The following is a 19,194-nucleotide window of genomic DNA, read 5'->3' on the forward strand; positions in this document are numbered from 1 at the left end:
GGGATTAAGAAAAAGCCCATTAAACAGCAAATTAGGTTATGATTTTACAAATTAAGCACCAAAACATCATGTTATACAACAAATCTGGCAGAAAAAGTAGTTCAATATGCAGTAATGCTACGTAGTAATTACTGTATTTACGAATTTAGCACCAAAATATCATGATGTATTGAAAACATTGACCACAAAAATGCGTTGGATAATCCAGAACGTTGGATAAGTGAGACCCCACTGTACTTTGATTTATACACCAGTTCTAACTTAATGAGTTTGTTGGTCACCCATTATGCCTTAGGATGGGACCTTTTAAAGGCTCACAGATTATTCTTAATTACTCTTAATGTTTTTTATAGTTATGCTTTTTTAACCATGGTGTGTTTAATCTGTTTTTAATTGATATTTATGTTTTAATTGTATTTTTATGATGTAAATGTGACTGATTGGGCTTGTCCCCATGTAAGCTGCTCCAAATCCCTTCGAGGAGATGGTGGCGGCATACAAAAATAAAGTTATTATGGAGCTCTCTGTTTGAGAATGCAAAAGCATGAGAGGAAAAGATGTCCTTTGGGTCTCCTCTACCTCTTTCTATGAGCAGAGGCACAACCAACCATTCTGGAATTCAGCTTCCAGAACCCAGGACCATTGACAGAACTGGTTGAGGCTGCTGTTTCCAACAGCTCAAAACTTTAATTTCATTGCATTTTTCAGGAGGAGGAAAGAGGAGGAAGTGGGAAACGGCATGGTGCTGTGGAGCCCCTCACTATCACTAGCGGAGCCCCAAGGGCCCCAGAGAACACAGTTTGAGAACCCCTGAACTGGACAATTCATTGAACTACATTGTTAGAGCTTTCTAACAGAAAATTCTAATCTAAAAACCTAGAAGAATGAATCAAGCCAGTTAAAAGTGGTTTCAAAAGCTGTATCTCTGAAGTACAGATTGACCCAATGTGCTTTTAAAAAAAAACTCAAACCCTTTAATGAGTAATGACTCTATGGTGCTTCAAAGTCTGGATCTGCACTCCATATTATTTGCTTTGAACTGGATTATATGGCAATGTGGACTCATAACTGGATTATATGAGTCCACAATGCCATATAATCCAGTTCAAAGCAGATAATACGGCAATGTAGAAGGGGATGAAGATCCTGATTTAAAACAGTCAGATAAAGAAACTGTCTCTACTCCGATGTAAACTGTTTATATTGTTCATTAGTAAACTTAGTAGGGCTGTCCTTAATGCTTACTAGCAAATCTACTCAGCACTCCTTGGGCTGACAGTGACAATTTCACCTGATTTTAAAGAAGGAAGAGTCCGGATGATAAAACCTTACCATTTGTTTCACACTAGATTGAAACAAAAAATAGAACAACCCCATATGTAACGTTTGCTGACTAGTCATGAATGTGCACAAAATACTCAGAAATATCAACATAAATTTAACTATCAAATTAAATCAAAATGGAAGCATGAATGCACATTCTAGATTTTAAAATACCAACATCTAAAATACAAAAAGCTGCCCAGTTGAAGCTAAAAATTTGCTACTATTTTCATCGCAAGTCTATTAGATAACACATCCACGTCATGTGGAACTATATGGCATAAAGGGCATATAGGTTAAATAATAGTAGATATTGTAAGCTGCTCAACTGGAAAATACATTACACACAAAGTGAAATAAACAAACAAATAAAACTCTGCCATTGTGAAGTGCAGGAAAGCAAGGTTTCAGATCCATGGTGGTTCAAGCATTTTGCTTGCATGCACATTCACATACAAGCTCACAGACTTTATTTCTGGATGCATCCACACACAAGCTCACAGACTTCACTTCTTGAGGCCTACATCCCAAAGAACACGACTGCTAATACAACCCGCTGACAAATTGAATATGAAGCCATGATTTCACAGGAACATGATAAATAAGAATAGTTGGGATACACAAAAGTCTTTCCCAAGTTGCTGAATATTCACACTGCATGGATCATCACTAGACTATTTGCATTACATATGACTCACCAAGCTAACTACAACTAAGATCACTAAAGGACTACCTCAATGACCATCATCCTTGCGTAGGGGATTCCTGAACTTTCCCATATAAATCCTGTCTTCTGAGATTTCACAAGCCATATCTCACAAACAAAACTCATTTTTGGAGCTATGGGGATGAGAAACTTGAATGTGAAAGACACCACATGAAGCCCATGAGATAAGACCAGCCAGCCAGATAATTCCAAGAAAATGAAGAATGAAGAAGTCATTCTTCTATGCTTGCTATCCAACATGGATATATTATTGCCTCTGATGTTGGAAGCCAATTTTAGTGCAATTGTTTAGAATATCCATGGTACTTTCAATTAATCCTTTCATCTGGATAGGCCAGGCATGGGAAAACTTAGGTCCCTCCAGGTGTTTTGGACTTCAACTCCCACAATTCCTAACAGCCAATCGGCTGTCAGGAATTGTGGGAGTTGAAGTCCAAAACACCTGGAGGGCCCAAGTTTGCCCATGCCTGGGATAGACTGTTCTAACATCAGTGTTGCACCATCTCTTGCAAGGAAACAAGACACATGATGCAATCAATAAATCACTTTATCAGTGGTTTTCAGACTGTGTTCCAGAAATCTCTTAGATTCCTCATCTCAAGGTCATTGGGGTTCTTCGATGAGTAAGTATGTCAATAGTGGCAGAATCTGCCCCAATTCATCTTTCCTTGCAGGAGGTGTGGGGCGTTACTCTCAGACGGGCTCTGAATCTCCAAAGGACGTCAAGGAGATGGAACTGGTGTGGCCGGCATGGCTCACCAGTACCTGAGGATACTCCAGAATTTTAGAGGAAGTAAAGAGAAAGAATCAAGACAGTACAAAAGATTAGTAAACATAGATGTATGTCACAGGAATAATAAAGATTAGCCACTGAAGAATTAAAGCCCCAACTAACTCCAACCAAGACCTGGTATGAGAATGATGTGGCCTCAAGATTTACCAGATTACAACTGCCAACAAACACAGCCAACCCAGGTAAAGGAAACCAGGCGGCTGGGGGAAGAGGAAGCAAAACACCAAATGAGAAGCCACAAAAACCTTTTTTGCATACCAGTGAGATGAGTGCAGCAGCCAAAATGGATAGATTTTTTTTTCCTGGACTACAAGTCCAGTCATTTTGACCACTGAACTTGCTGGATATGGGATACTGGGTCATGTGCTTCAAAAAAAGTCTTTCTCAATGCTATTCCTTTCCAATTTCCTTTCTACCAGATAGATAAAGGTAAAGCTTTTCCCCTGACATTAAGTCCAGTCGTGTCCGACTCTGGGGGTTGGTGCTCATCTCCATTTCTAAGTCGAAGAGCTGGCGTTGTATGTAGACACTTCCAAGGTCATGTGGCCAGCATGAGTCCATGGAGCGCCGTTACCATCTCGCCGGAACGGTACCTATTAATCTACTCACATTTGCATGTTTTCGAACTAAGTAGTAAATTTATTGATTAGCCTTAGGCCATATCACAGTACCAAACCAAACAAAAAGGCTTGATAATGTTTTCGAACTACTAGGTTGGCAGTAGCTAGGGCTAACAGCGGAAGCTCACCCTGTTCCCTGTATTCAAACAACAGACCTTTCAGTCAGCAAGTTCCACAGCTCTGCGGCTTAACCTGCTGCGCCACAAAGGGTTCTGCCCAGATACTTTATTTGAAAAAAACATTATTCATGTGATCATCAAAGTAACATAAAGTCAGTCACTGTATTCACGAATACTTCAGTCACAGATTCAGTCACCCACAGCCTCAAAATCTTCTTTGTAAGCTATTTTACCAATGGAGGGGGTTAGCATTGTGTTAGCTTTGTTTTGGGCATCCTCAAGTCTTAGATTGACAGAACGCATGTCTTCATTGACAGCCTCAAAGTATTTTTTTGAAAAAACTAATTCGCAAAAGCAAACCTTATATATATATATATATATATATATATGGGACACCATTTTACAATATTGTTGTATATAATGAGACTTGAGCGCCTATGGATGTTGGTATCCACCGGGGGAGAGGGGGTTCCTGGTACCAAACTGTAGCAAATACCAAGGGTTTCATTCACAGAATCTGCATCAAGGACATCTATAAACATCCTTATCTCATATGGTCTTGCTCACAACAAAAATACCGTGGGTTTTTTTTGGGGGGGGGGGGGGGTTGCCAAGGAGACTGGATAAAACTAACTCAAACAATGATTTCTACCAGACTTCACACATAATCAACAGTTTGGTAGACATTTTCAGTCCATATTAAACAGACAACATCAGGAATAACCTTTCCCTGACTCACAGTGAAGATTCATTGATTTGGTACACAGAGTTAATGCTTTATCCTATCAACTCCGCTGGACATAAAACACCCAAGAAGTAAATAATTTTTTCCCTGAACTGATGAGGCATAATGGGTCATTGCCAAGGCAAGGGGAGATGGGACGAAAAGATCGCTTCTTCATTTCAGGAATCAAGATCCATGTGGAACTACTCCAAAAATCTAGTTTAAATTTGCAACACTAACATTCCTTATCTTGAATTATCTTTAACACGCCATTTTGGGATCTCAATTTAGCATATGAATCAGGCAGACTGTCTGTGTCATTGTCAAAACACGGAATAATAAAAAATAATGTGTCTGGTTGATAGTATATTACACTTAAGTAGAAAATGGAAAACATCCTCCCTTTTTTGGACTTTAGCTGCCAGAATGGCCCCAGCCAGAGTGGCTAATGGCCATACTTTGTGGGGTGCTCTGACACCAGCATCCTGTTTTTGCTCTACAACATCCACATAATTGTCTAAAAAACATTATCTTTCCAAGCTTTGCCTTTAATATGGCTTGACAGAGGAATGGAGAAAGAATGGCTGAGATTTGAGAAACCACGTAGGAAATCTTACAACACTAAAATGCTCTTGTTAAACTGTAAGGGAATTCTGATCCACTTCTTTAATCCTTTTAGCAATGCCCTCCCTTCATGCCTCCATCCTCTTTACTTCGGAAAACCATTTAAAAAAACCTTCAGGTCAAATAGACTTTGAATTCTTCTCTTTTTTAAAGAATGGAATAGAGATACGCCTTCTATCAGGATTTAAGAAGATCTCTGCTTCATTTCTGAACATCAAAAACAGAAGTGTAGGACCACCCAATACACAATGGCACAATGGGTTAAAGCCTTGTGCCAGCAGGACTGCTGACCTAAAGGTTGAGTTGCTGACCTGAAGGTTGCCGGTTCGAATGCGGGGGTACATGAGAGAAGCCTCCCAAAGGATAGTAAAATATCAAACAGACGGCCAATTCTCTCACATCAAAGGGGACTTGAAGTTTCTCAAGTCACTCCTGACACCAAAAAAAAAAAATCCCAATACACAGTTCACAGGAAATCATTTACCTCTATTGTAGGATCATATTCATCTACAAAATGGTTCTGTATAAGCTGTATCGTCAGTGCACTTTTGCCTACGCCACCAGCTCCAACCACGACAAGTTTGTATTCCGTCATTTTCTGTAGGCCTGTTGAAGATCAAGCAAAGATATCGATTTTATGAGACAGAACACCAAAGACACTCCAGCTTTAAATAATTTCCAATCTCCACATTTCTTCTTTGCTGCTGTCTATTTCAATAACACAGAAATCAATTTTTAAAATGCTGTTAAATAAGCAAGCATCTTATTCTTAGTATCAGTGTGACTCAAAGTGGTGGCTTATAGATTAATGCCAGACCGCAAATTGTCTTTTGGAAATATCTGTGTACTTTCTAAGAGATAAACAATTGCAGCCAACAGGTACAAAATTGTACTGGTCCACTGGGGAGAAAAAAGCCTGTTGCACCACATCTATATTGTGTTGTCAAAGGCTTTCATGACCGGAAATCATTTGGTTGCTTTGAGTTTTCTGGGCTGTATGGCCATGCTCCACAAGCATTCGTTTCTGATGTTTCACCCACATCTATGGCAGGCATCCTCAGAGGTTGTGAGGTGTGTTGGAAACTAGGCATGTGGGGTTTATATACCTGCATCCACAAGCATGTGGACAATTTCAACAGAAAGTAGGAAACCATGAAAATGAACAAAATCTGGTTACCAGTATTTTAAAAAACTCTAAAATCAGGACAGTAAATAAAGAACAACATTCAGAAAACAGGGGAATTCCACACAGGAAACAATCAGGGCCAGCTAACACCTCCCAACAAAGGATTCGCCGAGACAGGAAGCAGCCAGGCTTTGAAGCTGCAAAGCCATTCAATGCTAATCAAGGTGGCCAAATGCAACATTCACACTTCCCTCAAACAGACAAGAGTTCTTTCTCCCACCCTTGACATCATTACACAAATATATTAACCCCACTTGCCTAGTTTCTAACAGACCTCACAACCTCTGAGGATGCCTGTCATAGATGAGGGCGAAACATCAGAAACGAATGCTTATGGAGCATGGCCATACAGCCTGGAAAAACCACAGCACCCAGATAAACAATTGTAGCCAACCAACGTACTGGTCCACTGGGGAGAAAAAAAAATGTTACACAACATCTATATTGTTTATAATGGTATTAACATTGTTAAAATAAACAGAAGGGTAACACCAAAACCTGCCTAATCTTGGAAACCAAGTCAGCGCTAGATAGTACTTATGGAAAATCATTAATGAAGACCAGAGTAAAGAATTATCACACTTAAATTGACTCTTGGCTCATTAGCCAGTAAAACCGAAGTTCTGTGGTCAAAATAACGGAGAAGCCCTATTACCACATATAAAATTATCATTTTATACACAGCCAAGAAGTGCCACACTCCATATTAAAGAAAGGTCACTAGGGCCAACTGCGTCACAATTGCTCATAAACCACAACTGAAAACCACTCCCTTGTGGCATCAAAGAACTGTGCTAATATGCAGAAGATGTTCTTGAGCCAAAGGATCTTCGCTACATTCCGTACAGTCATCGAAGTAAACTCGTCAATTCATGGGAAAGTAAAAAGAGGTTTATTAATGAGAGATTAAATTACTGAATTTTATGTAATCCCTTTTCACCCAGAGATAATTCAGGGCAGTTTGCAGAAAAATTCAATCAGACCGCAACCACAATTAACCACAAATTAAAAACTCAACAACTCTAAAAACCACTTTAAACAGAATCAATAGCTGGCTAATATTTGGGGGGGAAAACAACAATAATCAAGATACCACAAAAGTATGCAAGTTTCTGGGTTTCCCCCATAGATCTTAATGAGGATCAAGGATAATTTAAGATGTGCTTTCTGGATGTAGGTGAACTACAACTCCTAAACTCAAGGTCAATGCCCACCAAACCCTTTCAGTATTTTCTCTTGTCATGAGAGTTCTGTGTGACAAGTTTGGTTCAATTCCATTGTTGGTGGATTTCAGAAGGCTCTTAGATTGTAGGTGAACTATAAATCCTAGCAACTACAACTCCCAAAATACATCTTGCATATCAGAGATTTATATAATGATTCATAATAGTAGCAAAATCGTAGTTATGAAATAGCAACAAAAATAATTTTATGGTTGGGGTCGCCACAATTTGAGGAACTGTATTAAGGGGCTGCGGCATTAGGAAGATTGAGAACCACTGCACTAAATCAAGCTGGTTAAAACCTCTATCACTTTCTAAGGTCTGTCTCTGGCTTTGTATGCCCTACTTTGGAAAGGTTTGACATCTAGTGGTTAAAGATGGTGCTGCAATCAAAGTATTTTAATTAATGAAAGCAAATTAAAAAATAACCCCAAGAAATACATCTCCAGAGTCCTCTTAATATCAGGTGTTTGTGTTTCATTGCCTTGGAGCTATGAGAAATAATACACTGAGACAGACAATCAGTACTACTATAAAAGACAGGAAGAGGAACACAACTACTTATACAGTTAGGAGCACAACTGTTTGGAATTAACTTTTATTACAACCAGTTGTATAGTGCATGTCATCTGTCAAACTTAGATTTACTTTAATAGAACCACAAGTGTTTTTTGTTTTTGTTTTTTTAAAGGAGGACTTCAAACCATGCTATTATGTGATTGCTCCTGGTTATCATATTCTCTGCTCCTAAAGAGTCTTGTTTTTATCTAGACTAGTAATTTATGAGCCACCAAAAGAAACTTCTTTCTGTTGTACTTTGAACTGGGCATGCTTTATGATGAAGTAATTTTATTAGAATTTATGAGACTTGGATTCTATTTAGTGCCTGCAGAAACTAGCATAGCAAGGAGAGCCATGGAATGGTACTGTTCACTGGAGTTATAAATTTCTCCAGAAAACAAACAGTTGTGAATTTGTATCTCAAAACAGTCAAATAAGGTGGGTTAGGCTGAGTCGTACAGTGATTTGCTTCCCCAAACAAGCAAGGAAAAACCAAGATTATTTCTCACTTCCAAAAAGTAGAAACCAGCTATGTTTACAAACTTTCAAATGACATGTTCAATATTGACTTGCCCTCCAAAGAAACACAGAGCATCCATCAGAGTGCTCTTGTATGTTGTCAAATATTTTTGGAACATCTTCCATAACATACATCCCAGCTCACCTGGACACTGTTGGGCAAATCTCACCTTGGACTATATGGATAGAAAGCGTAGCCTAGAACTGAACTGTGTTTTATTTACATGCTTATGTTTAAGTATACATAGATGTCGCCCTGGCTATTATACTTTAACAGAAAATTTGGTATCAGAGACAAAAACAACATGGAAAAATAGGAATAGGTTCCTACATCAAAAGTAATTTTAGCCATTTTGAATCCAAAACTAACAACAACATAATAATGATATGTACATGTGAATGATCCAATCAGGTCTGGTAAGACCTGAATAAGTAAACAAAGACTTTTTCAACCTTCTGGAAACCACTTGAAGCTTTCTCCCAAAACACATCTTTGAGCAGTCTATTCTTACAACCGATGGCCAAATTTACAGATCTGTACTTTTTAACACACAAAACCCCCTACTCTCCCATTTTCTCTGTTTGGTGATACATGCACACTTAAAAAAAAACATGCTAGAGGTGACTGCTGTCTACGTTGCCTGTTGTAGGTAGGCATATACAACTACAATAGGATCAGCCTGTAATTCCCATCTTTCCCAGCTCAAATCTTATTGCACTGTTTGTTGCAGACTTGTTGCTGAAACCAGCCATAGAGTAAATCTGTGTTTCCTCAGCCCTCCTTCACCCCCCTCCCCAAAATCAATGCTGCTGAAACATTTCCAACCTGAGAAATGACAAGAATGCAGAGGACTAGGCAGTCCAACCCCTGCTTGAATAAAAAGGACTTCAGCTGCTGAGAGAAAAACAGTAAGGAATAGCCCATCTGGAAAAGAGTTTTGCAGTCATTGATCTAACACCAGAAAAGGTCTTCTCTCATATCCTAACAAACCTTCCTCAAAGGGTGGTGAAACTGAAAGAGCAGCTTCTCCCAAAGACTACTAACACTGGGCAGGCTCATATGGGAGAATATAATCCTTCAAAAAGCCCGAAGTCCTGTGACCCTGGACTGGTACACAACTAACTTACAGGGAGAATTGTCCACCCAACTGATCTTTGTGATAAACTTATATAAAGGCTCCATATATTCTGAAAACATAGGATCTTTTCATTCCTTATCATGCAGAAGGAATTAAGGCAGCTGCTGTATACTCAGTTGGACCATTGTTCCATCTAGTCCAGTGCCATCAAACATGACCAACAGTGTGTCTCAAGTGTTTAGACAGGACTGTTTTTTTAGCACAACCTGTTAGTCCCTAAGGGGTCTCCATCCAAGTATGAGCCAGATTTGATCCTATTGGGCTTTTAAAATTAAGGAACTACAATAAGTACTCTGCACTTGCTAGGGTTAGGGAAGGTATGGGCAAACTTGAACCCTTCAGGTGTTTTGGACTTCAAAACGCTCACAATTCCTAACAGCCAGTGCTGTTAGGAATTGTGGGAGTTGAAGTCCAAAACACCTGGAGGGCTAAAGTTTGCCCATGCCTGGATTAGGGGCACAGGATCCCCATGAACGTGAAAAAGAAATCCAAAAACGAGACTGCTAATTTTTGCACCAGAAATAACTCTGGAGATTTCTAGTACTTCCTATGGAAGACGACCACAGGATCACACCAGAGGATAGATGCCAAGAAGATGATCTCTAGAAATCTCTAGGTCTTCTAACACCAACATGGTGGGAAAACAGTATACTGTAATAAGAGTGACAGAGCAAAGGCCAGGCACACAGATCTCACACTTCACAAATGATATCCAAAAGCGTTCAGACTGTGAAGGAAACTGATTTCCCAAAATATACAGCACTTAAATTTGACAAGGGGAGCATCTCAATTGGATGCCTTGAAGCAGGGGAATAGAGTGGTATTTTTCTTCAGTCAGCAAAACTCTTTAAAAAATTAAACTTCCACAATTACATCAGATTTTTCATCAAGTTGGTGCAATTGTCCAGAAAAGTTGTTTCACTTTTCTCCTTTCTTTTTATACTTGATGCACCAACTTGATGGACTAAGTGGAGAAAGCAAAAAGGGTTTGAAGCACTTGATATTACCAGGATTACAAATAGTTTGGCCTTGCAGGAAGAATTAATGTTACACACAAAGCCTTCCAAGACAAAAGAGTGAATGAGAAACATCTGTTAACCTCTTGGGAATTTCACAGCTGACAAGCATGTTGAGGTCTTGAGATCTTTAGCTCCCTGGCCAGGAATTAATCTTAAAGTGCCCAGATTCCATAACACCAGTCTTCTAACTTGTTCTGGTGACAACAGGTAGTGGCAAGACCACTAACTACATTAATATGGAAATGGCACACCATTTGTATGAAAGGTTTTCAGCACTAGTTTCCATTTAGATTACGACCCCCTTATCCACAGATTCACTTCTTGTTGATCATAAGCTGGACATGATCCAACAGTGTGATGCTTCAGCAAAGAAGGCAAACTGTATTTTAATTTGCATTGATAAAACCATCGTTTCCAAGACAGGGAAACTGCACTCATCAGGTCTCATCTGGAGTGGATTCAGTTTCCTTTTAGGATGGAAATGACAAGTTGAAGAAGCTTTGAAGAAAGGTAGTAAAGATGATAATCATTAGGCATGGAAGACAAAACCTATAAAGAAAGGTTGAGGGAGTTTGACGTGTTCAACCTAGTGAAGAGAAGACCGAGGCGAAACATGACAATCCTCTTTCAATATCTCAAAATCTGCCACAAAGAGAGGGCAGGTTTGTTCTCTGCTCCCCTAAGAAAACAGGACCAGGTCTAACGGTTTTAAGTCACAGGATAGATTTCCATTGAACATCAAAAGGAACATTTTGACAGTAAGAGCAGTTTGACAATGGAACAAATTACAGTACTTTGAGAGATGATGACTTTCTGGATTTCCCCGAAAAGAGGCTTACACAACTATACAAGAAAGTGTATATCTTTCTTATATAAGGGCATAAAATATCTGTATGGTCTGAATTCAGTTTCCTGCCTGAACACTGTCTTAAAAGTTCCCAGAAGATAAATAAACGGGAATCATGCAACTGTCAGTGATGACGTTCTGACATCTGCACAGTGCGAACACATGTCCACCGTACCGACACATGTATTCCATCCTCAGATCTTGCTCTGACAGAATATGTGGACAGGAAAGGGGATGTGACGCAAATAACCTCTAGCAGGGATAAGAAGGAAGTGGGGCTCATCCGGGACTGAGACATATCAAAGTTTCCACTTACACACACTGTACCAGCTAGGGGATTCTGGGAGATGCAGTCCAAAGGGGTGCTTTAAGAGGCAGGGAAGAAGGATGTGTGCCCTCTTTTCAGAAATTAGAAGTGAAGAAGGGCAAGCAAGAGCCAAGGATAAACCTCAGGCAGGCAGAACAAAGGAAGAAAAACTCAGCAGGAAAGAGGAAGAAAAAGGAAGTGGAAAAGTGGGAACCTTGCCAAGAGGATTTAAAGAATCTGAGAGGTAGTAGAGTTTCAAAGCAGAGAAAAGGAAGCCACGTCTATTTATTGGAGGCCTAAGTGAAGTCCAGGCAGTCCAGAAGTTATGACTAAGATAGGTTCTGTAGGTTTGTTCTTAAGCTGAATTTGTATATAAGTCAGAACAGGTACATTTTAAAAGTCTAACTCCAGCTACATATACAGTAGAGTCTCACTTATCCAACATAAACGGGCCGGCAGAATGTTGGCTAAGCGAATATGTTGGATAATGAGGGATTAAGGAAAAGCCTATTAAACATCAAGTTAGGTTATGATTTTACAAATTAAGCACCAAAACATCATGTTATACAACAAATTTGACAGAAAAAGTAGTTCAATATGCAGTATTACTATGGAGTAATTACTGTATTTACAAATTTAGCACCAAAATATCATGATGTATTGAAAACATTGACTACAAAAATGCGTTGAATAATCCAGAACGTTGGATAAGTGAGACTCTACTGTATATAGTTTTATATATAACATATGTGTTATATCTTAAAGTGCCCAGACTCCATAACACCAGTTTTCTAACTTGCTCTGGTCACAAGTAGTGGCAAGACAACTAACCACAGGAATACGGAAATGGCACATCATTTGTATGTAGGGTCTTCAACACTAGTTTCCATTTAGATTATGACCCTCTTATCCATAGACTCAATTCTTGATGAACATAAGTTGAACATGACCCAATAGTGTGATGCTTCAGCAAAGAAGGCAAACTGTATTATAGTTTGCATTGATAAAACCAGTTTCCAAGACAGGGAAACTGCACTCACCAAGTCTCATCTGGAGTGCATTCGGTTTGGAAACAACAAGTTGAAGAAGATTCAGAGAAGGGAAGAAAAGATGATAATAATAGGCATGGAGGACAACAACTATAAAGAAAGGTTGAGGGAGTTGGGCATGTTCAACCTAGTGAAGAGAAGACCAAGGGGAGACATAATTTTGGGACATAACCACTACATCCAGGAGGACAAGTTAACAATGTATCTTGAATTTGTGTTGTCGAGGGCTTTCATGGTGGGAATCACTGTGTTGCGGTGAGTTTTCCGGGTTGTATGCCCATGTTCCAGAAGCATTTTCTCCTAACGTTTCGCCCACATCTATGGCAGACATCCTCAGAGGTTGTGAGATATATTGGAAACTAGGCAAGTGGGGTTTATATCTCTCTGGAAAGTCCAGGGTGGGAGAAAGAACTCTTGCCTGCTGGAGGAAACTGTGAATGCTGCAATTAATCACCTTGGTTAGCATTGAAAAGCCTTGCAGCTTCAAGGCCTGGCTGATTCCTGCCTGGGGGAACCCTCTGTCGGGAGGTGTTCGCTGGCCAGATTGTTTCATGTCTGGAACCAACCTGGAGACCGCATAATATTTGAGAACCTGTAATGCTGAACCACTCACAACCACTATGTCAGACTACTCAGAGATGCCAATGAAATCCACAAGCATGTGGACAATTTCAACAGAAAGGGGGAAACCATGAAAATGAACAATATCTGGCTACCATTATTTAAAAAAACAGTAAATAAAGAGTAGCACTAAAAAAACAACAGGGGAATTCCAAACAAGAAACAATCAGGGCCAGCTAACACCTCCCAACAAAGGATTCCCCCAGGAAGGAAGCAGTCAGGCTTTGAAGCTGCAAGGCCATTCAGTGCTAATCAAGGTGGCCTATTGCAACATTCACACTTGCCTCAGACAGGCAAGAGTTATTTCTTCCACCCTGGACTTTCCACAGATACAGCAGAGTCTCACTTATCCAAGCTAAACGGACTGGCAGAAGCTTGGATAAGCGAATATCTTGGATAATAAGGAGGGATTAAGGAAAAGCCTATTAAACATCAAATTAGGTTATGATTTTACAAATTAAGCACCAAAACATCATGTTATACAACAAATTTGACAGAAAAAGTAGTTCAATACGCAGTAATGTTATGTTGTAATTACTGTTTTTACGAATTTAGCACCAAAATATCATGATATATTGAAAACATTGATGACAAAAATGGCTTGGATTATCCAGAAGCTTGGATAAGTGAGACTCTACTGTATATTAATCCCACTTGCCTAGTTTTCAACAGACCTCACAACCTCTGAGGATGCCTGCCATAGATGTGGGTGAAACGTCAGGAGAGGGTGCTTCTGGAACAAGGCAAACAGCCCGGAAAACTCTCAGTATCTTTGGATCCCCACCCACCATGAGTTTGATTTTGGATCCCACCAAAGGAGCCTGGGATTTTAATGGAAGAGCACAAAGAAGTCCCAGCTCAGAGTAAACTGGATTTCCTATTATATCCCAGGATCTGATCCCAGCTTTTTTGTTTATCCCAGATTATCTAGCAGTGGGGACTCATATAATCCAGTTCAATGCAGAAAACCTGCCGGGAAGGACCCTAAGAGATACTACTAAGTTCCAGATGAAGAAAAAAATAAATTTATTCAAGGATGCCCTCACTGATTGCAAAATCAAAGTAAAACAGTCTTAGATTTGGTTAAGAAATATTCCCAACCAAGTCCAGTTTACTTTGAACAGAGGAGTGGCACATTGGATTTTCAGGTCTAAGTTTCCTGGGCTTTTTTAAAGGGATACACCCCCAAGTTTCTGGTCAAGGCAACCCAAGGCTAGATCTCACACTGCTAGATAATCCCTACCAGCTCGGCGTCTCTCTCGGTCCCGGATCCACGGAAAAGCGACGGGAAGAAAGCGCCTCTCCCTCCGAAATGGCCGGGGAAGGCGGTGGGATGAGCGCCGACAGGAAGAGGAGGAGGAAACAGGGCGCTGTCTCTTTAAATCCCCGCTAATGCCATCCAGAGCTCGATTGCCTCGCCTGCTTAGGGCGGGGAGCGTGCTAGGCTAGGAGTGGGCGGAGTCAAAGGAAGAGTGGGCGGGGCTAGCTAGAGAAAGGGAAGGAGGCGGAGAGGGCGGACTCAAAGGCAAGGTTGGCAAAGCGGAGTGGGCGTGGCCGGCTGGGGAATAGAAACAGCTGAGTGGGCGGGGTTAAATGCAAAGTGGGCGTGGCCTGCAGGGCGAAGGTGCTGCAGAGGAGGCGCGTGGGTAGCAGCAGGGTCTGGTTGGGGTTTTTTTTTCCCACGCCAACAAATAAATAAACGACTATAGTATTTCTATTATTATTATTATCATCATCATCATAATCATCATCAAAGAAGCTGGTTACATAATAATGCACTTTTAAAAATCTTATTTTAATATTTTTAATCCTGATTATTATTATTTATTGTTTGTTTTGTTTATTTGTTATTTTTGCCTCGGGTTTGCAATGGCTGGGTGGTCCCACGCGGGACTGTGGATCACAATATGTCCCAGCTATTCGGTTTTGCACCAGTTTTTCCTCTTTCTCCATTTCCCCCTCCGAAAAAATAAAGTAATAAAATCCCCATTGAATTCGGCGGGAATAGGTTACTCGCGTGTAAGTGTCCACCCTCGTGGGCCAATCAGGCTTTAAATGCGAAAGAAAAATAAATGCTGAAGATCACGTTGGAAGAAGGGGAGTCCATTCGGAATATATATTTTTTTTAAAAATCAGAATTAAAGGAGTGGGAGATCAAATCACGCGTGGAATCCAGGTTAGTCCGGTTTTAAAGGGAAGAGATTTTTTTAAAGTAATTTTCAGTCGGGAAGAATGCCCCATGAGATAGCAAAGGATGCTGCAAATGCCCTATTTATTATTATTATTATCATCATCATCATGATCATTATTATTAGAATGGTGCAAATGCCTTATTATTATTATTATTATTATTATTATTATTAGGATAGTGCAAATGCCTTATTATTGTTGTTGTTATTATTTGAAACGCAACAAGATGAGTCCACAACAGACACTCTGTTGTTGTTGTTGTTGCTATTATTATTATTATTACCGGTATTATTATTATTATTTAGATAGTGCAGATGCCTTAATAGAATTATTCTTATTATTGTGCAAATGCTTTAATAGTATTATTATTAGAATGGTGCAAGTGCCTTATTATTATTATTATTATTATTATTATTATTATTATTATTAGGCTGCTGTGAGTTTTCCAGGCTGTCTGGCCATGTTCCAGAAGCATTCTCTCCTGACATTTTGCCCACATCCATGGCAGGCAACCTCATTGGTTGTGTGGACGGTTGAAAACTAAGCAAGGGAGATGTATATATGTGTGGAATAATGTCCAGGGTGGGAAAGAATTCTTGTCTGTCAAAGACAAGTGTGAATGTTGCAATTAATCACCTTGATTCCTGCCTGGGGGAAAACAGGGGAATTCCAGACATGAAGCAATCAGGGCCAGCTAACACCTCCCAACAAAGGCGTCCCCCAGGCAGGAATCAGCCAGGCTTTGCAGCTGCAAGCCTTTTCAGTGCTAATCAAGATAATATTTAAGCCTACTTTGCCTAGATTCCAACAAACCTCACAACCTCTGAGGCTGCCTGCCATAGATGTGGGTGAAATGTCAGGAGAGAATGCTTCTGGAACATGGCCATACAGCCCGGAAAACTCACAGCAATCTAGTGATTCCGGCTATGAAAACCTTCGACAACCCATTATTATTATTATTATTATTATTATTATTAGGATGGTGCAAATGCTTTAATATTATTAGTATTATTACTACTATGATTACCTGCTGCAGGCAACTAGGAAAAGGATGCTCAGCCTGCTAGAAAGAAGTATGTCAGGTAAGGGTGGATTTTTTATTTTATTTTTTCTTTATTCTAAAGCTGAATCCATCCCTTGTAAAACATTTGGAATCAGTTATTTTCCCAAAAACAACCCCAAACCACTGCAGGTGAGCGTTATTATCATCCTACCAAAAGCCAGTCCTTGGAGACAGCGCTGCTTCTCCAGGACAATAACCAAAGGATCAATCATCAATCAAACCAATGGCTGGTGAAAACCTCATTACATAAAACCATGAAGAATCGGGACACTGATAATTATAAAAATAATAATACAGTAGACTCTCAGTTAACCTGAAATCTCAAGCAACTGGCAAACAAAATCAAAGAATTAATAATACTGCATTTATAATACAGCAAAAATGTGTAACATTGCAGTTTGCTTTGGATGGCTGCATTTCAATATGAATATCAAATGGTATTGTATAATGTATCGTATTAGAGTTTATGGTATTGTATAAGGCCTATTTCTTATAGTAACTCTCAAGCAACCAGAAACTGCATTCCTCTGGCACCTACCCATCCCCATGGGTTCCAGATAGCAGAGTTTAATCATAATAATAATAATAATCCCCAATGAATACATTTGGAATAATTGCCCACTTGGAGCATCACAGTGGGATTCTGTATAGACTGCAGTCAGAGGGGATTCAGGTCCTTTAGGGGAAGATTTGGGGGTCTGCCACGGGGCAGATGCAGACGGCTTCATTGCCCACCCAATAAGCCCTTTCCACCCCCCAAAATCCCCCCTTTGTGGCCTCCTTACCCCGGTCTCTGTCTCCTGCCCGAGGTCCTTTAGTTGCTTCTAGGACGTACATACAATGCTCCTTCTCTGCTCTCTGGCAGCTTCCAAAATAACAGGCAAGCGAGCTGGGGGTTTTTTCCTCTTTTTTTTTGCCTGCTGAAGAAGAGAGACAGAGAAGGGAGGGTGGCAGAGCCTCTATCTTTGGGAGGCACCCAAATCCCATCTGATCATGGATGCTAAGCAGGGCCAGCCATGGTTGGGGCCTGGAAGGGAGACCGGCGACCAATACCAGAGGAATGAATGGGCCAAGTGTTCATCTCCGCTGTTGATACCGCTTCGACGGACATGGCTCAATGCTATGGAATGATGGGAGATGGAGTGGTCTAAGATTTTTAGCTAAACAACTACCATGTTTCCCCGAAAATAAGACAGTGTCTTATATTATTTTTTGCTTCCGAAGATGTGCTAGGTCTTATTTTCAGGGGATGTCTTATTTTTGCATGAAGAAAAATTCACATTTGTTGTTGAACAAAAAAATGAACATTTATTATACAGTAGAGTCTCACTTATCCAACAATCGCTTATCCAACGTTCTGGATTATCCAACGCATTTTTGTTGTCAATGTTTTCAATATATCGTGATATTTTGGTGCTAAATTCTTAAATACAGTTATTACTACATAGCATTACTGCCTATTGAACTACTTTTTCTGTCAAATTTGTTGTATAACATGATGTTTTGGTGCTTAATTTGTAAAATCATAACCTAATTTGATGTTTAATAGGCTTTTCCTTAATCCCTCCTTATTAACCAAGATATTCGCTTATCTAAGCTTCTACCAGCCCATTTAGCTTGGATAAGTGAGACTTTACTGTATATGGGAAAGGGAATCACAATTGGAACCTGTATCCCAGCCATAAAGTTTGTAATCAGTTTTTGTGTAATCTTTTAGATGGCAAAGGTTTGCAGTGTATTGTTTTGTTATCTGTATGAAGAAATAAGTATTTAAAAAGAAAAAGAAATTTTTAAAAAAGAAAAAGAACTTATCCAACATAAATGGGCCGTCAGAATGTTGGATAAGTGAATATGTTGGATAATAAGGAGGGATTAAGAAAAAGCCTATTAAACATCAAATTAGGTTATGATTTTACAAATTAAGCACCAAAACATGTTATACAACAAATTTGACAGCAAAAGTAGTTCAATACGCAGTAATGTTATGTTGTAATTACTGTATTTACGAATTTAGCACCAAAATATCATAATGTATTGAAAACATTGACTACAAAAATGTGTTGGATAATCCAGAATGTTGGATGAGCAAGTGTTGGATAAGTGAGACTCTACTGTACCATGTTTCCCCGAAAATAAGACAGTGTCTTATATTATTTTTTGCTTCCGAAGATGTGCTAGGTCTTATTTTCAGGGGATGTCTTATTTTTCCATGAAGAAAAATTCACATTTATTGTTGAACCAAAAAATGAACATTTATTATATACTGTACAGTAGTTGTCATCACAAACCAGGATAACCACACAAACTGTGAAATCCTATCAAGAATTTCTTGTTACTACCATTATTTCCATGTACAGTAGAGTCTCACTTATCCAACATAAACGGGCCGGCAGAACGTTGCATAAGCGAATATGTTGGATAATAAGGAGAGATTAAGAAAAAGCCCATTAAACATCAAAATAAATTATAATTTTACAAATTAAGCACCAAAACATCATGTTATACAACAAATTTGACAGAAAAAGTAGTTCAATACGAAA

At 39.5% G+C, this 19,194-nt stretch overlaps 1 protein-coding gene across 6 annotated transcripts in view; it reads right to left on the minus strand.

The window, feature by feature from the left end:
* The window catches only part of kras (KRAS proto-oncogene, GTPase), a 52,776-nt gene extending 35,187 nt beyond the window's left edge, over positions 1-17,589 (minus strand). For 2 of the 6 annotated variants that reach the window (XM_062983241.1, XM_062983239.1), the window contains exons 1-2: positions 17,440-17,588; positions 5,415-5,536 (exon numbers count right to left, since the gene is read on the minus strand). In XM_062983241.1, the coding sequence (XP_062839311.1) occupies positions 5,415-5,536; positions 17,440-17,491 (174 nt within the window). In that variant the 5' untranslated portion in view covers positions 17,492-17,588. Of the gene's footprint in view, positions 1-5,414; positions 5,537-11,740; positions 11,890-14,644; positions 14,858-17,439 lie in introns of those variants that run through there. The other 4 variants (XM_062983244.1, XM_062983240.1, XM_062983242.1 and 1 more) reach the window with 4 other exon arrangements.
* Positions 17,590-19,194: the final 1,605 nt, after the last annotated feature.

Source organism: Anolis carolinensis, chromosome 5, assembly GCF_035594765.1.
Source record: "Anolis carolinensis isolate JA03-04 chromosome 5, rAnoCar3.1.pri, whole genome shotgun sequence".
Taxonomy (NCBI): domain Eukaryota; kingdom Metazoa; phylum Chordata; class Lepidosauria; order Squamata; family Dactyloidae; genus Anolis; species Anolis carolinensis.